This window comes from Triturus cristatus, chromosome 2_1 (assembly GCF_964204655.1).
Source record: "Triturus cristatus chromosome 2_1, aTriCri1.1, whole genome shotgun sequence".
Taxonomy (NCBI): domain Eukaryota; kingdom Metazoa; phylum Chordata; class Amphibia; order Caudata; family Salamandridae; genus Triturus; species Triturus cristatus.
Window position 1 is genome coordinate 444123304 of NC_140581.1, and position 26848 is coordinate 444150151.

A 26848-nucleotide genomic window follows, 5' to 3' on the forward strand; every position below is an offset into this window, starting at 1 on the left:
ACCGACGAACTCAAGAGCTCCAAGAAGAACTGCCGAGCCCTCGAGAAAGTCTGGAGAAGGGAACCAACACCGGACAACAGGACCACCTTCAAGCTTGCCACCCGGAAGCACCACCAGCTGATCCGCGCCGCCAAGAAAACTGCATTCAAGGACCGGCTGGACAACAACGCACACAACTGCAAGGAACTCTTCAACATCGTGAAAGAGCTTTCCAACCCCAGCGCAGGAAACAACGACATCACCCCATCGCAAGACCTCTGCAACTCCCTCGCCTCATACTTCCACAACAAGATCGCGGACATACACAACAGCTTCAACAACCAACCAACGCACACCACGACCGAACCACCACCCCCCACCACCACCCTCCGCGCCTGGACTCCGATCAGCACCGAAGACACCGTCCGCACGATGAACTCCATCCACTCAGGATCTCCGACCGACCCCTGCCCCCACCACGTCTTCAACAAAGCTGACGCTGTCATCGCACCCCACCTGCGAGACATCATCAACACATCCTTCGACACCGCCACCTTCCCTGACAGCTGGAAGCACGCCGAACTCAGCGCTCTACTCAAGAAACCCACAGCGGACCCCACCGAACTCAAGAATTACCGCCCCATTTCGCTCCTCCCGTTTCCAGCCAAAGTCATCGAGAAGACCGTCAACAAGCAGCTGGCCGCCTTCCTTGAGATGAATGGATCCCTCGACCCCTCACAGTCTGGCTTCCGAGCCAACCACAGCACCGAGACCGCCCTCATCGCCGCCACCGATGACATCCGAGCCCTGATGGACAACGGAGAAACAGCGGCCCTCATCCTCCTAGACCTCTCCGCGGCATTCGACACTGTCTGCCACCGCACCCTAGTACAGCGCCTCAGCAACGTAGGAATCCAGGAGAAGGCTCTGGAATGGATCATCTCCTTCCTCGACGGAAGAACACAGAGAGTCCGCCTACCACCGTACAAGTCAGAGGCCACCGAAGTCATCTGCGGCGTCCCTCAAGGATCCTCGCTGAGCCCCACCCTCTTCAACGTCTACATGAGCCCCCTCGCGGCCATCACACGCCAACACAACCTCAACATAATCTCCTACGCCGACGACACCCAGCTGATCCTCTCCCTGACCAACGACCCCGCCGCCGCCAGAGCCAATCTGCACGAAGGGATGAAAGAGGTAGCCGAGTGGATGACGACCAGCCGCCTGAAACTGAACTCAGACAAGACGGAGGTCCTCATCCTAGGCTCTTCACCCTCCGCCTGGGACGACTCCTGGTGGCCCCCCGCCCTGGGCACCGCACCCAAACCGACAGACCACGCACGCAACCTGGGCTTCATCCTGGACTCCTCTCTCTCCATGACCAGGCAAGTCAACACCGTCTCCTCGGCGTGCTTCAACATCCTACGCATGCTACGGAAGATCTTCTGGTGGATCCCCACCGAGACCAGGAAGACCGTCACCCAGGCCCTCGTCACCAGTCGACTGGACTACGGCAACGCCCTCTACGCCGGCACCACCGCCAAGCTCCAGAAGAGACTCCAGCGGATCCAGAACGCCTCAGCCAGACTCATCCTCGACATCCCGCGAACCAGCCACATCTCCGGACATCTCAGAGACCTGCATTGGCTCCCCGTCAACAAAAGAATCACCTTCCGCCTCCTCACCCACGCACACAAAGCCCTACACGACCAAGGCCCGAGCTACCTCAACAACCGAATCAACTTCTACGCTCCCAAACGCCACCTCCGCTCAGCCAACCACGCCCTCGCCGCCGTCCCCCGCATCCGAAGAGCGACAACAGGAGGAAGGTCCTTCTCCTACCTGGCCGCCGAGACCTGGAACTCCCTCCCGACCGACCTGTGCCTGACCCAAGACCACCTCTCCTTCAGGAAGAAGCTGAAGACCTGGCTGTTCGAGCAGTAACGGCACCCCCCTCCCCCCAGCGCCTTGAGACCCTATGGGTAGGTAGTGCGCTCTATAAATGTCCTTGATTGATTGATTGATTGACAGCATACAAAATGTTTGTTTCTTCAGGAATTTGTTGAGCGAGAGGCAAGAGAGCTGTCTGGCACCTTGTATTTCTTTTCAAGTTTAGGGAGCAGCACTTGAATGGAAGATGGGTTCTCCTTATCTTAAGGCCTTCCTCCCATATAAAATCTATAATAGGAATTGCACTCATTTGTCGTTTGGTCTGTTCTTTAAAATCGTATAAAAGCAGTCAGACTGCTTAATGACCATGGGGAGTTGAAATCTCTTTGCTGCTCTTTCCATTAGGGTATGAAACCCCCCAGATATCTTCCGGTGAGAAATCAACTGGAGTCGTAGGAGAAGGCGTCTGGATCTGATAATCGTCCAATTCACTGGGAAGAGACACTTCCTCAAGCTCTCTTTCTTCTCTTTCATCATAATTAATTTGTTGATTCTCCATAATTGGTTGAGGAGTTGTTGGATGCGAAGGTGGTGGTGATGAGGCCAGTAATGTCTGTCTAGGAGACCTTACTAGGGGAAACCATATAACAGGGGTTTGGGGAACCGAGGCAGCTGATTCTGAGGGTGGGAATCTGAGATAGTAGTCCTCTACCATATGCTGCAGGTTTGAAACTAGAGAAGCAGGCATTTGAATATCAGGTTCCTTCTGCCTATACTATTGGGCATGATCATGCGGTTTATAATTCTATTGAAACTAGTCATCCTCCTAATATTTGATATGAAGATCGGTAGGACTGTGTGCCACCCTAAACATGTCCTCAACATCACAACATTCAAGGGAAGAGGTGTGGCACCGCGGCCAGGGCGACTGACTCCGGAATCTGGGGATCACGGTTCGATCCCCGGCGCCGGCAGCAGATTAGCCCAGCACCATGTGACTCTGGGCAATAGCTTGCTTAATTTTCCCGACGGCCCCCAGCGCCTAGAGACCCTTACGGGTGATTGTTCGTGCTTTACAAATGTGGATTATTATCTTCCTCTTCATAATCAAAAAGTTCTTCTGGAGGACTAGGGGATACTTTACTTGGGGAAGAACGTGCAGACAATATTATTTCTTGAGAAGATCTGAGCTTGGAATGAGACATTGATGGAATGAAAGTGGTCTCCTAGACCTTTTGTAGCTCCGACAACGCTGACAATGTTTCTGTAGATGGATCAGAACTCAATGTAGCTTGAGTCAAATGTACCGTTGATGGGAGTACCCGCCGAAGGAGCATCCGCCAACGGACCGTCCGCCGACGTCTTTGGCTTCGTTGACCTTGGTGTCGTGCATTACAGCAAATGCATCTCTGCTGTCGTCGATATTGGATCTGCCTACATGGCCGCTGTTGATGACAAACTTGTCCGCTTGAGGGTTGTCGATGATTGTAAAAGAGACGGGCGAACCATCTTAGAGTCTCCTGACAACGAACAGACCCTTGATGATGAAGCATCCATCGACACTGACGGTTTAGATGTTTTCGTCGAAATTTTTTGACAATCTAGCCATCGGCACAGCAGGTCTCACTTTAACAGATACTAATGTCGATGGACACGTCGATGATTACATGATCAACTTAGACGGTGGAGATGAGAAAGTTGACATTGTCGTAGTTGTCCTGAAGACGAAGACCGCTGCCGGCGAGATAGCTGTTTTTAGTTTTTGTAGTGAGAGAATCGTCGACGTAGCCTCAGGTAGAAATTCAGGAGTCGTCTTAACTTTAGTGGTAGCAGCTGAAGGTGTAGAGGGCTAAGAATGTCCTTTATGAGATGAAGACTTCTTTCTATAGGTGGAAGGTTGGTCATCAGCCTTAGACGAATGGTGCTGCTTTTTAGCACCTTATGTGGCTTGCTCTCTTTAAGAGAGGTATCACTGTCCTCATCTGACAGAGGGTATTCTTAGGTTTTTAACTTCTGTAACCACAGAAGAAGTCTGCCCTTTCAACCTGAGAAAGTTCTACAAATTTTAAAATCTCTCACCTGATGGTCAAGATGAAGGCAGTAAATGCACTTTTTGTGAGGATCGTTCTGAATGCAGTCTCAGCTTGCCACAGAGATCTCTTAGTTGTAAACATGTTGAGGATCTGAAATCACTCTGTTTCTGAAGAACAATTTCTGTCAATTAGGCCAGAAATTAGGAATACTGAGCAGAGCTCAGGGAAACTCCCTTTACGCGACGTGCAGTAGAGCCTGGAGCCTCTATGATGAGGGTTTTAAAGGGTGCTGTCGCATGATTGGCTGGACTTTGGGCCATTTCTAATGACTATGACAAGCTATTAAAGTGAATGTTTTTTCCCCATTAACTTCAATGTAAAGGTTATTGCTTACTGTTTTATATGTACCGTGGGACTCACACTTCGACGGGGAATGATTCAAGCATGTGAATCTATGAAAGATCCAATAATGTAGAAAGTAAAGTTACTGATAGAAAAGTTACTAGTCATAAACTCACTCTGGTAGAGAAAAGTAACACCAAAATTGTAACTTACTTTGATTATTTTGTGAATTATGCGTAGTGTTGCTTACAAAAACAATGCAACATGGAGTAACCTTCTTCCAAGTCCTGGCTCCTGACACAAGGTTTTTGTAAGATTAGTTTTAATTTCTTTTTAATAAATTAAATACTAGCCCCCCAGATTGCTTACTACTGCTAGTTGTTGTTTATAGGACTTTGTTATCTTGGTGGTCTCAGCCTTGGATTATACACTAACACTTTCAGTCTAGTTGCCTGTGATAGATAATCCTTCTGAACAATTCTACAGTTGGAGCTCACCTCCAAGCACCATTCGGCATAGGTGGGACACTGTTTTGTGATGTCATCCCTGTTAGCGCTAGCCCACTACTACCACCAACATTAAGAAGGCTATTTGAGAAACCCTACAATAAGATTTGGGAATATTCAGAGCGGTAGCAGATATTGCTTTATCTATTCTGGTAAGAACTAGTTAAGAGCTTGCTTAATTTTCCCGACGGCCCCCAGCGCCTAGAGACCCTTACGGGTGATTGTTCGTGCTTTACAAATGTGGATTATTATCTTCCTCTTCATAATCAAAAAGTTCTTCTGGAGGACTAGGGGATACTTTACTTGGGGAAGAACGTGCAGACAATATTATTTCTTGAGAAGATCTGAGCTTGGAATGAGACATTGATGGAATGAAAGTGGTCTCCTAGACCTTTTGTAGCTCCGACAACGCTGACAATGTTTCTGTAGATGGATCAGAACTCAATGTAGCTTGAGTCAAATGTACCGTTGATGGGAGTACCCGCCGAAGGAGCATCCGCCAACGGACCGTCCGCCGACGTCTTTGGCTTCGTTGACCTTGGTGTCGTGCATTACAGCAAATGCATCTCTGCTGTCGTCGATATTGGATCTGCCTACATGGCCGCTGTTGATGACAAACTTGTCCGCTTGAGGGTTGTCGATGATTGTAAAAGAGACGGGCGAACCATCTTAGAGTCTCCTGACAACGAACAGACCCTTGATGATGAAGCATCCATCGACACTGACGGTTTAGATGTTTTCGTCGAAATTTTTTGACAATCTAGCCATCGGCACAGCAGGTCTCACTTTAACAGATACTAATGTCGATGGACACGTCGATGATTACATGATCAACTTAGACGGTGGAGATGAGAAAGTTGACATTGTCGTAGTTGTCCTGAAGACGAAGACCGCTGCCGGCGAGATAGCTGTTTTTAGTTTTTGTAGTGAGAGAATCGTCGACGTAGCCTCAGGTAGAAATTCAGGAGTCGTCTTAACTTTAGTGGTAGCAGCTGAAGGTGTAGAGGGCTAAGAATGTCCTTTATGAGATGAAGACTTCTTTCTATAGGTGGAAGGTTGGTCATCAGCCTTAGACGAATGGTGCTGCTTTTTAGCACCTTATGTGGCTTGCTCTCTTTAAGAGAGGTATCACTGTCCTCATCTGACAGAGGGTATTCTTAGGTTTTTAACTTCTGTAACCACAGAAGAAGTCTGCCCTTTCAACCTGAGAAAGTTCTACAAATTTTAAAATCTCTCACCTGATGGTCAAGATGAAGGCAGTAAATGCACTTTTTGTGAGGATCGTTCTGAATGCAGTCTCAGCTTGCCACAGAGATCTCTTAGTTGTAAACATGTTGAGGATCTGAAATCACTCTGTTTCTGAAGAACAATTTCTGTCAATTAGGCCAGAAATTAGGAATACTGAGCAGAGCTCAGGGAAACTCCCTTTACGCGACGTGCAGTAGAGCCTGGAGCCTCTATGATGAGGGTTTTAAAGGGTGCTGTCGCATGATTGGCTGGACTTTGGGCCATTTCTAATGACTATGACAAGCTATTAAAGTGAATGTTTTTTCCCCATTAACTTCAATGTAAAGGTTATTGCTTACTGTTTTATATGTACCGTGGGACTCACACTTCGACGGGGAATGATTCAAGCATGTGAATCTATGAAAGATCCAATAATGTAGAAAGTAAAGTTACTGATAGAAAAGTTACTAGTCATAAACTCACTCTGGTAGAGAAAAGTAACACCAAAATTGTAACTTACTTTGATTATTTTGTGAATTATGCGTAGTGTTGCTTACAAAAACAATGCAACATGGAGTAACCTTCTTCCAAGTCCTGGCTCCTGACACAAGGTTTTTGTAAGATTAGTTTTAATTTCTTTTTAATAAATTAAATACTAGCCCCCCAGATTGCTTACTACTGCTAGTTGTTGTTTATAGGACTTTGTTATCTTGGTGGTCTCAGCCTTGGATTATACACTAACACTTTCAGTCTAGTTGCCTGTGATAGATAATCCTTCTGAACAATTCTACAGTTGGAGCTCACCTCCAAGCACCATTCGGCATAGGTGGGACACTGTTTTGTGATGTCATCCCTGTTAGCGCTAGCCCACTACTACCACCAACATTAAGAAGGCTATTTGAGAAACCCTACAATAAGATTTGGGAATATTCAGAGCGGTAGCAGATATTGCTTTATCTATTCTGGTAAGAACTAGTTAAGAACTTAGTACTGAAGTTTATTCTCGGGAAGGAGAGATAAGATTAGGATTTTTGTGTATGTTGTTGACAGACCCCATTAGTGGTCAATACTAGTTGTCGAGGTAGGACAAGGGCAGTAACTAACTAATAAACAGTATCACTGATGGTGGCTGTGTGCTGCAAAACCCTATCAACCAATAAAGTCAAACATTATTAGCTAGATTTCCGTTCCCACTTTGGTAGCGGGGTATACTGGACTGCAGGAAGAGGTAAGTAACCTACTGAAGAATACATTCATGGCAAGGGCTTCAGGTTCGGAAAGTTTAGGTGGAAAGTGGAAGTACAGTATAATGTGTGACAATTTCAGAGGACAGCTTCTCGTCTCGCTCTTCTTACTAAACCACAATGCTACGCTAACTTGGGACCCAATGGTATTCCCCCAGATGTATATATTGCGAAAGTGTAAACTTGGGTACCTGTATTGACAGCAGTCATTAATGCCTCAGTCCAGGTTGCCTGCCCCGATTCATTGTTCCTGTGTTCACAAAAGGTGATAGGGCAAAGGGTGCTATCCCAATCTCTATTTTGGATTCTGAGGTGAAGGTAATGGGTCATATGGTTTTAGACCGTTTGGAAACCTGGAAAGATGACAATAATATTATATCCGCGGGACAATACGGTTTCTGTCCAAGGCGCTCCACTGTGGAACAATGTTTAAACTTAAATTTGGTATTGAACAAGTACACCATGGCGCGCACCGGTTCGATCCACCTTGCGTTTATGGAGCTATCCTCCGCTTTCGATTGGGTAAACAGATCGAAGCTATAACAGTTGATGTCCTCCATGGGTATTGACGGGGATATCATCCTGTTTTTAAGGGACCTCCACAGAGATACTAAAGTGGTTGTTCGCTATTCAAAACACCATAAGGTAACCCAGAAGCTTGACATTAGGAGAGGGGTGTGCCAAGGGTGCAGCTTGGCTCCATTTCTTTTTAATTTATATAACTCAACTCCCTAGAGAAGGTCCGCTTGGAGGTACGAGCAGATTGTCCACAGGTGGGAAAGCGTAGCTTGCCGGTCCTCCAATATGCAGATGATGCTGTCCTCATGGTGAGGAAAGCTAGGGGGGGGGTCACAGCTTTTGTTAAATTCCTTTGTCCACTTCATGGGAGACTTGGATCTGCTGGTCAATCACAGTAAATCATTTGTAATGCAGTTGGGCCCTTGTATACCCCAGCACTTCACTTTTAAGATAGGGCCTCTGACAATCCCAAAGATTAAAGTTTTTTGTTATCTGGGAGTAGTGTTTGACAACGCATTGAGTTGGTTCCCCCAGATTACTCGGAAGAAGGGGGACCAGGCAGAGCAACCGCAGCGGTTTTTAATTTTGCCTCCAGAGTGGGAGGAATCCATAGGGGCTCTACTGAAGATGTATAGAGCCAAGTGAATTGCAAAGGCTGGTTATGGGAGCGAGAGCTGGGGTTATGCCGGGCTAGAGGCCCTGTAAGTGACAGAAATTACTTTACAGAGAGGGGTACTTTTTTTTACCCCAAAATGCTTCGTTGTATGTGGTGCACCAAGAGTTGGGGTTGGCCTTTCTGTCTGACGAACTAGCATTCTGAACACAATCATTGTGGTTAAAGATTTGGGCCAAGAAAGAAGATGTTCTTGGTAAAGATATTTTAAAGGACTGCCTGTCTCTCGACAATGTTAATCGCATACATTGACTAAAGAATGTAAAAGATGGCCTTCATAGCTTGGGTAGGATGGACTTATTTAACAACCCAGAGGGCATATGTAAAAACGATCTTACCTGGGCAAAGGAATGTTTTTTTTAGTAGGCGCTGCTGCGATAGAGAAGCAGCAGAGCTGAGGAAGACAAGTGTGTGTATGTACATTGGATTAAAAACTGTACAAACCATTGAACCATACCTTTTGGGTATTAAAACCAATCATGATCGTTTTTTATTAACCAGATTTAGGTTCAATCTTTTCCATTACCTGTTGGCACAGCCTAGAGGCGCCCATATAGGCCAGTGCCTCATGCCCTGTGGCTGCGACAATCGGTCTCCACAGGACATGATACATTTTTTTTTAATGTTTTGCAGTTTCTACGAGATCCCTAGAAAGTCATTTATTATTCCTATTCTTAAAAAGGCTGGTTTTAGGAGGGTGAGGCCTGCTTTTATCTTTTTACAACTTTTATCTCACAAAACTATTTTGTATACTCTGTTTTTAAGTGCTTCCATCAGGCTGAGATCAAGTTGTGATTAATTTTGTCAGTATGTGCTTCTTCTTTCTTCCCTGTTTATCATCTTACTGTAATCATTTTATCATGGACACCTTGTCTATAGGTGGAGATTTATTGAGGTTTGTATGACTTTTATGGTTTTATTTGAAAGAACCGAATAAAGTTTTGTTGATGATGATGCTACACTAACTAGTAATGCAAAGACAGATACCAAAGAAAAAGAAAGGCCCATTTATTTCTTAACATACAACTACCCTCTCCACCCACAACAGGCCCACCCTCAAGCAAAAACCCCAAATGTCCCTTTGACCCTTACACTAACTTGCCTTCCCACCCTCTCCACCCCCACCCACACCATGCCCTCCTACCAAAAAGAAGTGTATAGTAAAAAAGGTCTTAAGAGAACCCAGTTCTTTTTTTTTATTTCCGGCACATCCCGGGCCAGGTTCTGTTGTCCCCCTCCCCCCCCCCCTGAGGAGTGCCAGCTCACGTAGGATGCGGGGGAGGAGTTGGCTGGATGATGACGATGGGAAGGAGGGGCTGATGGTGTTCCGGGTGCATGCAGCGCCGGCGAGGTCGAGTTGGAGGCGGGCCTGGCTGGCCACTCAGGGGACGGGAGGCTCATGCCGCTCCCTCTTCTTCCAAGGCCACCAGCAGATGGTATTCTGCAGCCTCCAACGTTTGGTACCGCAGTCAGGCTGCTATCTTCTTTCAGGATTGCTGCTTGCCAGCTTCAGCAGCATGAGTAGCTATATCAAGAAAAAAAGAAAAACACAAATTATGATGCTCAGCATAAACACTTGCTTATACTGTCTATAGTGGCACAGTAGCATAACAATGCTGGTCCCCTAGGACCACTGAAAAGTAAAAGATGTTCTCCGTACATGCATCACATAATGTAATGGCACTGACTGCAAGGAATGAAGCCAGACAAACAATCAAAACTTGATTTGAGCTTAAACGCTTCCACAGTAAAACAAAACACTTTATGTGTGCAAATAAATTAAATAGCTGCCATTAATGATTGAGGCATATACATGCGGCACAATTACGTGACATTAATAGAGCCATGCTGGTGGGCCTGCTATTCTGCAGCATGTTTTTGGGGCAGCTGTAATGTCATGTTAATATACTTCTCAATAATTCCAATGACCCTGCTCTTCTCCTACTCCCTTTGCAATTCTACCCAAACTTAGGGGCTTATAGAGTCTGGCAGATGGGATACTCCATCACACACGTTGTGGTTAATGGATATCCTGTCCGCCGCATTACAGTAGACAATGAATAGAATATAAATGATGCGCAGTAGTGTAGCCAACAGGATACATTTTATTAGTCATGCTTGTCACAGAGTACCCCATCCACCCAACTCTAAATCAGGCCCTTATACCCACATTACACCCTTGCCTCCACCACAAATTATTTTAAACAAATACTTTCACTTGGCAGCAGGAAGGTAAGTTTTAGGGATTTGGCTAGGTAGAGGCTTAGCTATCAATGGTTGGGTGTCACTGATCATGTACTATGCTTTTGCTTAGTCACATTATTTGACGGAAAAAAACATTTTTAACCATAAATCTGCAATGGAAGCCAGAAAATATGTCACTTCAGCAGAAAAATGTGCCATATGCCAAGATGAAATTTACATTTTTGGGTAGGCTGGGACAGAAAGAAACTGATTAAGTGAAGTATTAGTAGGTGAATGAGTGAGCACTGGGAAACACATTTTCTTCAGTTTGTATGCACTGCAGACTTCATGCCGGGCTGGACTGTTCCCATCGGGCGCAGGGTCAAGACTGATTTGCATATGGCTGGGTTCAAACTGGGATGACATAGGGAGCAAAAAAACTATGGATTTAGGCCCAGATCTCTGTACTGGGGTGAATGTATGAAATTGTTCTGCATTCTGTCCATTTAACAATTCTTTTTGCATTTGTCATCCTGACGGGTCTCGTGCTCTCCATGCCACTGGAGTCAAGCCTGGCTGATGAAGTGTGAAACCCCGAAACCGGTCCAGGGAGGACCTGGCCTGGCAGTTCAGGCTGGCCTATTCCCATTGGGTGCAGGGACAAGACTGATTTGCATATGGCTGGGTTCAAACTGGAATGGCATTTAGGCCCAGATCTCTGTACTGGGGTGAATGTATGACATTGTTCTGGATTCTGTCCATCTATTGTTCTTTTTGCATTTGTACTGTTAACTGAAGCAGACACACTTTTGCACATTTACTGCCTACACTGCAGCATAAATTAAGTTGAAAAAAAGTAAATGGAGAAAAGCAATAATTACAAGTGGGAATAGTTAAAAGTAGGAAATAATAATTAACATGACTTACTGGGGCCAGCAGAACCATCTGCTGCAGCTTTGTGCTGGTAGTCGTGGTGGTGGTCCCTCTCGACGGAGCGTTGGTAGTGGCGGCATGTGTTTTGCAGGATGCCCTCAACCCCTTGTTAAGGTTCCAGAAGGGTGCTGGAGGACTGACTCTTTTCAGACCTTCCATTAATGCCTTAATGACTGGGACTTTGAACAGTGAGATATGCTGTCTATTTTGAAGATATGCAGCCACTGCAGCGAGGTGTAACCTAATGGATGAGTAGGCTAAATTAGCCTTTTGCAAATGAAGTAGGTAGCAGATAATGTCTTGCACCGTGGCTTTCATAGGATCAATTTGTTTAGGTGGGCAGTAGTAAATAAAACATTTGCCTTTTTCAGCATAACATGTTCTAGTTGTTGATTTACGTGCATGATTATGAATATTCAACGGAATATATAAGGCAGAAATAAAAAGAGCCCAGGCTGCCTATTATGAGGAAAAGATCACATCCGCGGTGAACTCCTCAAGAGAAACCTTCCTCATAGCTAAAAAGCTACTTAAAGTTCCCAATCCTCAGACAGCACCTGATCCTTCGGGACACCGCTGCAACAAACTTGTGGAATACTTCTCTACTAAAGTACAAAACATTCTCAAGCGACTCCCCCAAAGAGACAGTGATATGATAACCGATCCTATGGATCTGGGTCAGTGCCAAAATGAACATCATTTGGAGACCTACGACCCGTTGACCCATGAGTCTTTTTTAGCTATTCTATCTTCAGATAAATCTGAGTCACCACTGGCCCTGCGCCACCCAATATTTTAAAATTGGTAGTACCCACAATTGCCCCCACTATTACTGGCCTGATTAACGCCTCCCTCACATCGGGTATAGTCCCCTCCGAGTGGAAAAAGGCAATGATAAAAGCATTACTAAAAAAAAACATTTGGATCCTGCGGATCTGGGCAATTACCGTCCAATTTCGCTGCTTCCAGGAATTAGCAAAATCGCAGAGAAACATGTGAATCGCACACTCTCCGCATGTCTCGAGTCCCACAACCTGCTCCACCCCTCACAAACGGGCTTCCGCCCCCGTCAGGATACAGAGACCGCTTTATTAGCGTTTGTGGAAGAATCGAGAAAGATCCTGGATGCAGGAGGTTCCACTGCCATAATCCTACTCTACCTGAGCGCAGCTTTTGACACAGTGAACCACCAAATCTTGATTCACCATCTCAGGAGCGTTGGTGTAACCGACACCGCCTTATTATGGCGCCAATCTTTTTTAGAAGATAGACTTGTCCAGGTTTTTAAAGGCGACACCTGCTCAAAACCCATCCCCCTTCAGTGTGGAGTACCCCAGGGCTCATCCATGAGACCTACTCTTTTTAATGTCTATATGTCTCCATTGGCGGATATTACCTCCCCCTTTGGGATTCATATAGTAACATATGCGGACGACACACAGCTGGTTGTCACACTGAACCAAATCGGCCAGACGCCCACTGATCTCCATTACTGCCTTGAAGCAGTGGCCAAATGGATGAGCTTATCCCATCTAAAAATTAATGGTGATAAAACCGAATTGTTACTGCTTGGCAACCATCTAAGCTTCAAATCAAACACCATGTGGCCAGCCTGTATGGGGCCGTCACCGTCCCCAAAAACAGAGATCAAAAGTCTAGGCATCTGGTTAGACCAAGACCTCTCATTCAAAACCTAAGCTAGGAAGACGGCAGCATCTGGTTATGGGCTGTTAAGAATGATACGTAAAGTGCTTCCTCTCCTACCCAGTCAAGCCAAAAAACTGCTGATTCAAGCTCTAATTCTGTCTCGGATAGATTATGGCAATGCCCCCTACTTGGGTGCCCCAAGCTCAGCTGTCACAAAACAGCAGATCATGCAGAATTCTGCTGCAAGGCTTCTTATGGGGACCCACAACCGGTGCTCTGCAAAGCCTGCCCTGCGCACTCTCCACTGGTTCCCGGTGCAAGAAAGAATCCGATTCAAGGCCCTGTGCGTTGTCCATAAGTCTCTGGGAGGGATCGGGCCACCTATTATCAAAAATGTGATCCGCCCTTACAAGGCCAACAGAAGACTACGCTCAGATGAGCTCCACCAGCAGTAATACCCAAGATCAAGAAGGCCAGAAGTGGAGGACGGCTCTTTTCATACAACGCCGCCAAACTCTGGAACGCCCTCCCGCTTCACCTCCGTAAAGCACCCAACTACCTCACATTCCGAAAACATCTAAAGACCTGTCTCTTTCCGTAGAGACTCACTCCAACTCTAATTACTGTCACAGCGCTAGGATGCCTCCGGGTAGCCATGCGCTTTATGAATACCATTTTCAATTCATTTAATTTCATTCATTCATTCTTGTGGTAAACTGCGATTGCCAAACTTTATGACCTCGGGAACCAAACTGCAAATTTGAGAGTTTTGGGGTCTGGGTGTCTCATTTGTCCCCGATTCTGACTTAGAAAGGAGCTTTTTGTGTGGAATTACTTAGAGATCTAGAAGTGTTGTGAAACAAGGCTCATGTGCGCAAGTGGGAGCTACTAGGATCCATAGGAGATCTGGTCTCCAAACCAGAAACAGAATGTGAGGGAGAGGTGGAAAAGTGTGGGAAAATATCCCTGACCAACTTATCCATAGTGCGTTACTCTTGGATAGTGGATGTGGGTACCTGGAGTCAAAGTTTGGGCATTGAGTGCTGTGGCAAAAAGGTCTATTTGAGGAGAGCCACAGCTTTGAAAGTAGGGAAGGAGGACTTGTGGGTGGAGTTTCCACTTGTGGGTCTGTTGCAGCATCCTGCTGAGTAGGTCTGCAAAAACGCCTGCTCCTTTCAGATATTCCACCAAGAGATGAATGTGGTGTTGAGAGCCCAATTCCATGTAGTTGAAACAGTTGAGAAGATCATGTCTTCAAGTTTTTGTAAATATACATGGCTGTCATACTGTTCGCCCGGACCAGGACAACCTTGTGAGATGGGTGAGGAAGGAAAACCTTTAGTGCTAGGAAGATTGCCTGAAGCTCCAAGTAGCTGATGTGTAGGGATTGATGTGACATCCCACAGACCTTGTACTGTGAAGTCTTGTAGATGGGCACCCCAACCCGTCTCCAATGCATCTGTAGTGAGAGTGAGGTGAGGAACAGAGTCCAGAAAAGGCCGCCCCTATAACAGGTTTTTGGTGTTCCACCATTGAAGAGAACGGTGAGTGCAGCGGTCATCAACACTAGATCTTCAAGGTGACCCTGTGATTGAGACCACTGGCGAGCTAGACATTGCTGCAGGGAATGCATGTGCAACCTCGAGTGGGAAACTATGGCAATGCAACACTGTCCGAACAGTGATAGTTTTGTTTGGTTGGAACTGTGGTATAGTTACCTGAAAGTTCTGAACTCGAGTGGGACTGGGATAAGCTATTCCTAACTGTGTTGAGAATTGCTCTTCAATAAGGTTGAATTTGGACAGGTTGAAGATTAGACTTGGGGAAATTTATTGTAAATCCAAGTCTGTGAAGTAGCTCCACTGTCAACTTAGTGTACTGTTGACACAGGAGGTGGGTTCTGGCTTTGATGAGTCAATCGTCCAGGTATGGGAATATGTGAAATTTTGTCTTCGCGGATGTACTGCAACTACTGCGGAACACTTTGCGAAAACTTGAGGTGCTGTCGTCACCCTGAACAGTAGTACTCTGAATTGGTAATGTTTGATTGTTATGACAAATCTGAGGTATTTGACGTGTGCATGTTGCATTTGTATATGGAAAAAAGTGTCCTGTAGGTCCAGTGTTATCATGTTGGAGAAGTGGAATAAACATAGGAAAATGTTCTGATAGACTCTAGGGGGTCGGAGATCGAAGATTGGTCTTAGTGACCAGTCTTCTTTGGGAATGAGAAAGTATAGAGAATATACCCCTGATCCCCGCTGTTGAAGCGGGACAGATTCTATAGCCCCTTTGAGAAGAAGGGCTTTGACTTCTTGCTTGAGAAGTGTTAGATGATCTTGTGATAACCTGTAAGTGCGAGGTGGGATGTTGGGTGGTGTGGTAATGAGCTCTTGACAAAAGCCATGTTGGATAATGGCTAGTAACCATTGGTCTGTGGTAATAGATTCCCAGATTGGGTGAAAATGTAGTGTGCCCCCGACATGTGTGGAGTGGTCAGGGGGGAAGGATTGGGTAGTCACTGCTTTGCAGTGGGTGTTGCTACACGTGCAATGGCACCCCTGCCCATTCCCTTGTTTCCGCCTCTGATGGAACCTCTAAAATAGTCCATACTGTAGACAGACTGGCATTGTTTTTGTTGGGAAAGGGAGGCGTCTGTATGGGTAGATTTATATGCGCCCCTGTAGCCTGTGTGACGAAAGGACCTCCTAGGAATTTTTGACTGTAATGCTCCCATGGCCTTAGCCGTGTGAGTGCACTTTTTCATTTTATGAAGCATAGTGTCTACATGTGGGCCAAAAAGGCACTCTTTGTCAAAAGGCATATTTAGTACTGCCTGCTGGACCTCTGGTTTTAAACTGGAACATCTAAGCCATGATTGTCATCTAAGAAGCAAGCTGGCATTAACATCCCTAGCAGCTGCATCCACCACATCTAGTGCACAGAGTTGTTTGTAAATGCCTGACCTTCTGTGACAATTTGTTGACCCCCTTTTAAGGTGTTCCTCTGGAAGGTACTGTAAGAGGTCCTCCATGTCATCCCAATGGGCTCTGTTATAGCGAGCCAGAAGCTCTTGGGAAGTGGCAATACACCAATGATTAGCTGCCTGTGCTGTGACTCTCTTCCCAGCTGCATCTATTCCCTTACTCTCCTTTTCAGGAGGCGGAGTATCTCCAGTAGCCTGGCTGTTAGCTTTCTCATGAGCCTTAGTGACAACTATGGAGTCAGCTGGAACTTGACCCCTGAGAAAGAGTGGGTCAGAAGGAGCAGCCTTGTATTTTTTCCCCCCAATGGGGTGATAACTCGGGCATGGAATGGCTCTTTAAAAATATCCTCAGCATGCCGCATCATGCAGGGGAGCATGGGTAAATACGGGGGAAGAGAGGGTGTCAAACAAAACGTCCTGTTCTAGGAACTCTTTGTCCTGCTCAACATTGTGGAAAGCAGCTGCCCTAGCAATTACTAGGGGAAGGACGAGCGGGATATAGATCCGGATTACTGAGGGTAAGAGGATCAGTGTTATATGCATCCCATGGGTCAGGATTCCCTAATGGCTTTTGTAATCCCCTATCATCTGTACCTGGTGAGCCTGGAAGTGAAGCATCAAGTGGGTCAGGTGGTGGAGAAGTAGGAGGGCAAGGAGGGTGTTGGTGGAGAAGGAGATGGTGGTGGAGGAAGAGGCTGGTATGTAGGACTGGTAGCTTTGTCCTTCATCTTCCTTTTTTGAGGGACAGGGATGTATAGTGCCTCTTGGAAGGACAGCCTCCTCTTCGGTGGCAGAGAAGCAAAGCTCTGTCGTGTACCTTCCTGGATCTGAATAGTCAGTTGTAGAATGTCCATTTTCTCAAGAATGGGCTCAACCAGAGACATGGATGCCGATAAGGATTTTGAGCCTTTCAGCTCTGTAATTTTCGGATTCTGAGGCTTTTGTGTGGAACAAAGTTTTTTTGATTGGCTCCAGAGGTAGATGTGGTTAGTTGCGGGCTCCATCCGGAAGGTCGGACTTGGTATGAAGAGGTCGGTACTGAAGGCTTGGCCTTGGTATCAGTTTTTGGTGCCAGGCCGAGGGTGGGGCATCTCAAACAGTCTTTCGGATCCAACCATGGCCAGGAAGCAGTGGTGGTGCGGCTACCTCGGTATGAGATGTTTTGAGGCCTGCTTGGGTACTGGAGCAGGGTCAGGGGCCATAGTACTCCATGCTGACCGGATGGGCGGCTACACATCTCCATATCGATCTCCACATAGGAGTCAGAGCTTTCATCGGGGGAGAAGACCCCTTGTTCGTCCTCTGAAGCTGGCTCCTCCTGAGCGTGCTTCTTGCCGAAAATGTCAAGGGTGTCATCTCTGCTTCTGGGAGACATTTTCAATCGACGAGCCCTTCAATCCCGAAGGGTTTTCTTGGACCGAAAGGATTTGCACACAGAGGTCAGCTTCACGATGGTCTGGCGAAAGACATAAGTTGCACACAAGATGCTGATTGGTGTGCAGCTATTTTGCGTGGCAACGCAGGCAAAATCTGAAGGGTGCATATAACAATAGAAGGGCATCTTCGATGGAAATTAATGGACGCGGGAGAAGGCCGGAGACAGGCGGCGCCCCTAAGAGCGTTCGATCGAAGCCTAAACCAATGAAATTCGAGACGAGTGCAGAAGTGAAAAGCGCGAACAATACCAATGAAGACAGTAAAAGAACCAAAGAATCGTGCCGAACAGAGTCAAAACAAAGACCAGAGGCATACATGTATAAACCCGACAGTGGAGAGAAAACAATTAACAAAGGTGTCAATGCCCATACGCAGTATCACCAAGAGAAAAAGTCACTCGGTCTCGTGACTCAAAAGACTTCTTTAAAGAAAAACAACTTGAAGAAACCCGGCGCTAGCACTATATGGCAGGAGTATGCTAAACATGTGTATCTACAGCTACATTCACCATCAAACTTTTATGTATACGTGTGTATGTAGTATGTATATATAAATACACAAATACAATTACTTAATTCACATATATGATTTACATTTTATAATAAATGAACACATTTATATAATATATAAATATATCATATTTAAATACACTTACATTGTGAATAATGAATATGCTCACTTATTAAACATAAAATATATTTGGTTTGAAAAATACAAAAAAGGATATACTATATAAATTATATAATCATCTCGTAAACCTAAGTTACCTGGGATCATGTTACCTGAAAAAAGCAAACAATATTAGAATTTTCAGAAAACAAAAAATTACTCACCAAGCCCCACAACCTTGACACCTAGCAGGTTGAGCAGGTCCTGTTCACGTTCAAGGATGTCCTCCCAGCAGTGCATCAGCTGCTGCTGGGGGCACAGGACGCTGGTGGTGTGGCCCATACAGCGCCTTACTTGGCTCCAGAGCACCTGATGCTTTCGGAGGGTGTAACCCTTACCAGGTATGCCATCTGCCGCCAACATGCAACGGAGGTGGCACTGCACTGAATGCTGAGGAAAATGGCAGACTCTACCTTGTCTAAGGTAGGACAGGACTGCACCCATGATAGTCGGCCTCGTCCACAGGGAGTTTGGGTGGCGCGGCCTGCTGATGCCATTGGCACTGTCACGGGACAGAGTCGGGGGCCGGACAGGGATGGGAAGGGAAACAGGAGGAAAGAAGGGGCATGTCAGGAAAGGGAAACAAAAAAAGTACAAAATTGTCACAATAAAACACACAGAAACGTAAATACGCACAGGGAAAGTCAGACAGTAATAAAGTAAAGAAAAGGTTGGTGTGTTCAGATGGGTGATAAGATGGGGTGGATAGGGTTTGATGGAACAGGAAAGCTAGGCAGAAGAAGGCAAAACAAAATGGCCACATGCTTACGCACCACATGGGTCCCTTTGAGTTGATTTTTCAGTACAGAATACGCTTCCGGTGCTAAATCACACCATGAGCAGCGTAACATGCATTTTATGCCCATTTGAAGAACTCTGTGGAATCTCACTGAGTTTTTATGTAACTTGGCAGAAGCCTATGGAGTTAAATTCCGCTAGTTCCACTCACCCTTCGTAATGATCACCTATTTTAGGTTGACTTCATAATCATTTAGGCTCACCATGATTTTGATTGACATGGCCTTTCAATAGGTTTTGTTTTTTAAATTTAAATAGCTAGCTGTATATTGCTAGTATTTCGGCTTCCGTTCGTAGTGGTTCTTTGATGTTGTAATATTTAATGAAGATCTGCATGTTGGTGAGTGATAGGACCTGTGACATAAACAAGTGCTCAAATGTTTGATTGTGTTTGAAATTTGAACAAGTTTGTTACTCTTCTGTTTGCTCAGCTTAAATATAAAGATTATTAGAAGAATTCTGAACTTGTTCACCTTACATGCCAGCCAGAACATTTGAGAGAATGTTCACTGCACATGTACCTGTGGTCAACCAGCTGGAATAAATGTCACTTGCACTACTGGAACAAAAGTGACCCTGCAGCAGGGTTATATTGATTACTAGTGCAAATGGTCATACATTAACAGGATCCCTAACTGCTAACACCAGATCCCTTCTTTATTAGAATACCAACTTTCATGCGGGACATGAAAAAGAGTATACTTTGGAATGGACCTGAAGTCCAAAACACATGCATTAAAGTTGAATGTGCGGCATCTCATTATGCAGTTTAGTGTTTTAGCAGGTTTTCCAGGATAGGATTTTTCAGAGGAATGTATCTTTAAGCATACAGTGAGAAGAGTTTAGTTGATGCTCAGAGTATTTTGATGAATGCTGGAGAGGCCTGTCTTCAAAAAAACACTTTTCTACTGGAAGATTAAAGAAGGTGTTTTGTACCTACTTTTGAGACCACATTTTGATGATGATTAGACGAACCCTTCATGAGATCGTTTTGAAGACTCTAACATAGACTACTAGTTCAAGAATATCTGCTTTTATGAGGCACTTTTTTAAAACACTGCTTGTAAAGTTCTGCAACTATCAGCTATACTCTACCTTCCTTTACTAGCTGTTAAAAGCAGCTTGTGTTAGCAGCATTGAGTAGGCTTCATCAAAAATTATTAAAAATTTCAAACATCCCAGTGCCTCACCTCAGGTTCAAGTTAATAACATCCAAAATTGTGGAAACAGCTTCACTGGAGAATTTCCTGATGCTTTAACTGATATAATAGGATGCTTGAAAGGTTATAAAGAAAGCTCTAGAGCTCTAAGAAAGGTGCCACTGCCCTGTGAATTGTCATTTTAAACTGTCTAGAACTTTTAATCTGCTTAGAATTTTAACTGCTAGAATTTGTAAAATTGCACTGTTGTCCGAATTGAACTGAATTGGGGAAATTATTGGGTTACACAAACACTGCTATCGGCCCTGCTTGCTTCCGGGTGCTACGCCCATTCGGGGCGCCCATCAGATAGGAGGGGGAGGAGCTAAGGCGGACGACGGCTATAATGCCAGCACAGAGCGGGAGCGCAGCGGCAACCGCGCGCCATAGGCAAGCCCGTCTGCGTCTGTACGGTGCAAGAGGCAGGTTACTATGCCCAAAAATCTACGTATTCTTCGTCCGAATTGAAATTGCTCCTCTCGAATGACTTGGCATTGAATTCTTCCACACATATAGTGTTGATGAAGAACGGGATCATGGAAATTAGATCATCCTTCCTCGAATTCATACACACTAGCTATTCTCCGAGCTATACTTAGACCCAAGATAGAAATAAAAGTCAGCATTTAAAGGCTATTTATCTTAATACTCGTTCAATGGTAAAACACCGATTGGGCATACATCTTTTACTGGGGTCTGAACAACCGGACATCCAGTTGTTAACAGAAACCTGGCTATCTCAGGATTCCTCCCCCGATATCTTATCCTACAAGCTAATTGCCCACAGGGGAGGATGGGAGGCGGGGTAGCAGCCATAATACGTCATGATCTTAAATTCACAGCACTAACTTCTCTCAACCTACCATCAGTAGATAACCTGGTGATCAAGCTTGAATCTGACTTCGCCCTGATGGAATGCGTTTTACTTTACAGGCCACCCCAGAATATGTCACAGTCCCACAAATTTTGGGTGAACACTTAGCCCATCTTATAACAAGTCACGCACAAATTATGATGATTGGTGACTTTAATTATTGGGCCAATGAAACATCTGGTGGTCCCCAATCCGCTGAGCTCACTGATTTATATACAGGGCTCAGCCAACATGTGTCTGTTGCCACACATATTAAAGGTCATATACTTGACCAGGTATGGTCAACCAATTTGGCTATAACCAATCCAGTGGTTATCCCCTGTACATGGTCTGACCTCCACTTGATTAAATTTACTAGTAATAATCTAACTAGGACTAAAATCCCTATTCTTGATGGTGGATCAGCCAAGAGCTGGAACACCAACAATAAAAATCTATTTATTGAGACACTGACTAACAGTGTGCCGCTGGCCCAATCATCTATCAACCATAGTGAGAAAGATTTATTGGCTTGGCTGCTTACAGCCAGCAACAAACATGCCCCTTTAAAAAGAGTACCTCAAGCCCGACGTCATGAAGCTCAGAGATGGTTTTCCTCTGATCTAAAGACCTTAAAATTAGCCCTGCGACAAACCGAAAGGAAGTGGAGAAATAAATATTCACCTGACGATAACAAGATTTATCTGGTCGCACTAAGAAATTATTTTTTTTTAAATCCAGACCACAAAAAATGCTTATTTGTCCTCTAAAATTACAACTTCCACAGAAAAAAAGAAATTTACTTGATAGTCAACAAACTATCCAACCCCGATAGAGTGACATTAAAACCTGCGCCCTCTCAGTCTCTATGTGACGCCCTAAACATTTTTTTTACTGATAAAATCAAAGCCATCAAGGCCAGCATTCCCATATGTCGGAGTCCGGTACGTGTGATGGTACCTACGAATCCATGTTCCTTGAATCAGTTTCAAGCACTAAGCTATAATGCTTTTTTGGACCTGCTGACAAAAGTCAAATCAGGCTCTCCTAGAGACTGTTGTCCCCCTTGGATTTTAAGAGAGGTGTTTTCCACTCTCCCTGGTCCAGCTATATCTCTCCTGAACAAATCACTATCCCAGGGCTGTGCCCCCAACACCTTCAAGGAGGCTATTATCATTCCCCTCCTGAAAAAGTCAGAGGCAGATCCCGAAGTACAGTCTAACTATCGCCAGATATCCTTGCTGCCCTACCTGGCCAAGGTACTTGAAGCCTATGTGGCCAGATGCTTATCCTCCTTTTTGGAACAGTCCGAATGGCTGGACCCCCATCCGGCCAGCCCATTCCACAGAGTCAGTTGTATGAACGGTACTGGATACACTGCAGGGGGAGGCTGACAGGGGTTTTCCACAGGCCCTGGTACTTCTGGATCTCTCAGTGGCGTTTGACACGGTCGACCATAACATACTGGTCAACCGTGTCGAGGGCGCAGGAATCCAAGGTTCAGCTCTTAAATGGATTCGCTCTTTCTTGGGAAATCGATCTCAAGCAGTCTGCTTGGGCCAGTTCACAACCCCCATGACGAATACTACTTGTGGTTGCCACAGGGGTCCTCACTTTCCCCTCACCTGTTTAAACTTTACCTCTTTCCTCTGATCCATGCTCTTAAAGAAAAGAAAGTTTGTACTTTTAATTATGCAGATGATTTCCAACTTGTGTTTCTATTAGCAACACCCCCAGAATCCATCTCTGAATTTCAGACTACGATGCTGTTCATCCGTGATTGAATGAACAGCAATCATCTGAAGTTAAATCCAGATAAGACTGAGGTGATTCTAACAGGGGGCTTTTTGAATCCCTGGAGTACCCTTTTCTGGCCTCAGGAGCTGGGACAGCCTCCCATGCCCTCGGTTTCTGCCAAAACAACGGGGGTCATTATTAACAGCGACCTTACAATGAAGACTCAATTTGGCGCTGTGATCTCAACGTGTTTTTTCCAGCTAAGAAAAATAAGGAAACTCAGTAGGTTCCTTACACAGGAAGCTAAGATACAGGTGGTTTTAGCTATGGTGATCTCGCACATAGACTATACCAACTCTCTATACTTCGGCATTCCAGCTAATCTTCCCCACCGGCTCCAATTGGTACAGAATCAGGCAGCAAGACTGATCCTGCAGGAAAACAGGAGTCAACATTTCACCCCTCTTTTGAGGAAGTTACTTTGGCTCCCTATAACTCAGAGATGCGCCTTCAAGGTGTGATGTATCATCTTTAAATCCCTGAATGGCAAGAGCCCCAAATTTGTTGACAGAATTATTAAAAGATACATCCCTACTCGAAATCTGCGATCGGCCCACTTGCATCTTCGGGCCTCTCCATCATTCAGGTTGAAGCGTCTCGGTGGAACAAGGTTTGCTGTACTAGGCCCCAGATGAAAACAAGTTACTTACCTGTAACTGTAGTTCTCCAGTATTGGAGCTTTCATAGATTCACATGCCTGAATCATTCCCAGTCGTCGAGACGGGAGTCTCCCGTACATAAAAAAGCATTGCTTAGTAGTGTAGCACACTGAAAAGAGTCCTAGGTCTATTTCCCTTATGCAACCAATAACCTTCATTATGTAAAAAAGGACCAAACTTGTCTCTGAACCAATCAGAGCCTCTCACCCTCTAGAACACTCCTGAGAGAACCTCTTGCCCCTCAGATTTTCGTGCACTTGTGCCATAAGACCTTTTGTGCTAAATCCGAGGTGAGCCTCTCAGGGGAGGAGGGTGGGTTGCATGTGAATCTATGAAAGTTCCAATACTGGAGAACTACAGTTACAGGTAAGTAACTTGTTTTCTTACTCCAGTATTAGAGCTTTCATAGATTCACATGCCTGAATCAGAATAGCAAGCAGTAAATCATAGCACATTTTTTGTTACCCAAGACCTGGAACAAGGGAACATATGTAGTGTGATAAAAGCAGTCTTCCTATACCAATACACACATAAAAAATACTCTGCAAATTGCATCTAATACAATACACAACAATAAAATGTGCAAATGTAACCAATAAAGGAAGGAGGGATGGTAAAGAGGGCCTACCGTTACTGGATAATCTCTTCCTGTGGCTGCATCCAAGCAGTAATGCCTGGTGAAGGTGTGCGTACGTGTCCAGGTCGCTGCTCTGCAGATATGCTGGATTGGCACTCCCGCAAACAAAGCAGTGGAGGTGGACACTGCTCTTGTCGAATGGGCACGGACTCGTGCATTCAGAGGTCGTCCAGCCGCCTGATGACCATACTCTATCGCACTGGAAATCCATCTGGCAATTCCCCTTTTTGACAAAGGGAAACCCTTCCTGGGTGCGCTGAAGGCGACAAAAAGTTGTGAAGACTTGCGGAAAGGTTTAGTTTTCTGCAAATAGAACTTTAGACAGCATTGGACATCTAGCGAGTGGAGAGCTCTTTCCGCCATTGTTGTTGGTTGAGGAAAGAATCGTTTGAGAATTAGTGGCTCATTTAAATGAAAATCAGTTGGTACTTTTGGAATGAATTTGGATTAGTCCCGAGTATCATTCTGTCCTCTTTGAATTGTAAGAAAGGGTCTTGGACCGTGAGAGCCTGCTTTTCCCCCACTCTCCTGGCTGAAGTGAGCGCGATGAGAAGTGCAACTTTCCACGACAGGAATTTAAGATCTGCCTTGTGTATTGGCTCGAAGGGCTGTTTTATTAATTGGGAAAGAACAATATTCAATTGCTAAAGAGGTGGTGGAGGCTTTACTGGAGAAAAAACCTGGAACAATCCCTTCATGAATTGGTTGATGACTCTTGCGGACCACAGAGATGGTCCCGAGGAAGTCCTTCTGTAGCGTGATATTGCAGCTAGGTGTACCTTTATAGATGCATGAGCCAAACCAGACTTTGCCAAAAGCAAAATGTATGGAATAATCTCGTTTGCTGCCGAGTTCAGAGGATAAATGTTACATCTTTTGCACCATAAACAGAATCTCTTCCACTTCATCCTGTACGTTTTGTTCGTACTATCCGCTCTAGCTCTAGATAGTATCTCTTTGCACTTCGCTGAGATACTTAGATGCTAAATTTGCAGTGTTCAGGAGCCAGACCGCTAAGTGCAGTGATTTCAGGTCCGGATGAAGTACTTCCCCCCGGAACATCGTCACGAGTGATGGTATTGGCTGGAGGCGAATCGGGCGTTCCTCCGACAGTAGTAGAAGCTCCGCGAACCAGTGTTGCCTGGGCCACCATGGTGCTATCAGGATTATCTTGCATGGTTCTTTTTTGATCTTCATAAGAACACGTGGCAGAAGGGGAATTGGAGGAAAGGCGTAGGCAAAGACGCCTGACCATGCCATCAAAAACGCATTCCCCCAAGAACCCTGTTGGGGAAGCCAGCTTGCGAAGAACTGGCATTTTTTGTTCTCCACTGTTGCGAAGAGGTCTACTGTCGGTTTTCCCCATCTTTGGAAGATGCGGTTTAGACTCCCTTGGTCGATCTCCCATTCGTGGCAGGTGGATTTGAGCCTGCTGAGAGTATCCGCCTTGACGTTCTGGTCCCCTGGGAGATGTTCCGCTGTTATGGATATCTTGTGTTGCAGCGCCCATTCCCATACCTTTTGGGCTTCTTGAGACAGGGAGAGTGATCTTGTACCTCCCTGTTTGTTCAAATAGTGCATTGCTGTTGTGTTGTCCGTTCTTATTAACACAGCTGATCTCTGTATCCTTGGTAGGAACGCTAACAATGCTAAGCAGACTGCTCTGAGTTCCAAGAGGTTGATGTGCATTTGATGTTCGTGCAACTTCAAGTGACCGCTGACTTGGAGGTCCTGAAGGAACGCTCCCCAGCCTTCTAAGGACGCATCTGTCGTAATCACCTATGGTTAGAGAGTTGAAGATTAATTATTTTAAAGGAGCAAAAAAATTAATAATGTACATAGGGACATTAGTCAGATCATGTGAAACATTTATTTCCACAACAATAGAATTCAGGTGCTCACACAATAAGTGAAAGAGGCGTGAACTGACTTATGTCCCTATGTACATTATTAATTTTTTTGCTCCTTTAAAATAATTAATCTTCAACTCTCTAACCATAAGTGCTCTCCTTAGGATCACTTTATTATTAGACCTTTTGGCCACACCCGAACCATTGTTTTTTTACCGCATATTTCACCCCAGGTTCACGTATTGGGGTACCCTGGTTTTTCTTAAACTTGTAATCACCAGTGGGGCTGGTTGTGTAAGGAATGATAGACCCTGCAAGATATTCCGCTTTTAGGTCCACCACGTTGCAGAGTGGACCATGGTTGGCGTTACCCTGACTATATCGTCGAAGGATCCTTCCGCCTGATGCCATTGTAGATCCAGTTGCTCTTGCAACAGACGCATCCTTAGCCTGCAGAAAGGTACAAGGGGAATGCAAGATGAAATCGTTCCGAGCAACAATTTGTACTTGCGTACTGAAAGACACTTTCTTTTTATAAAACTCTGGGATAGAGATATTATTCCCAGCTGTCTTTCCTTGGAGGGGAACGCTTTGTTTACCTCTGTGTCTAGTATCGTTCCCAAGAAGGTGATGTTTCGTGTGGGCTGAAGAGATGATTTTTCTTTGTTTAAAGTCAGACCTAACCTGGCAAACAGTTCCACGCAAGCCGTTGTTGACGACCGGGCCGGTGCTGCTTTGACTAACCAGTCGTCGAGGTAAGGAAAAACTTGGTGTTTCTGTTTCCTT

General features: G+C 45.3%; 1 protein-coding gene across 2 annotated transcripts in view; it reads right to left on the minus strand.

Moving 5' to 3' along the window:
* The window catches only part of JMY (junction mediating and regulatory protein, p53 cofactor), a 748581-nt gene that overhangs the window by 167132 nt on the left and 554601 nt on the right, over positions 1-26848 (minus strand). Inside the window, exon 10 of one of the 2 annotated variants that reach the window (XM_085632253.1) lies at positions 9780-9938. The exons of the other annotated variant lie outside the window; for it this stretch is intronic. Coding sequence (XP_085488379.1) covers positions 9901-9938 — 38 coding nt within the window. The 3' untranslated portion in view covers positions 9780-9900. Of the gene's footprint in view, positions 1-9779; positions 9939-26848 lie in introns of those variants that run through there. 2 annotated transcript variants of the gene reach the window in all.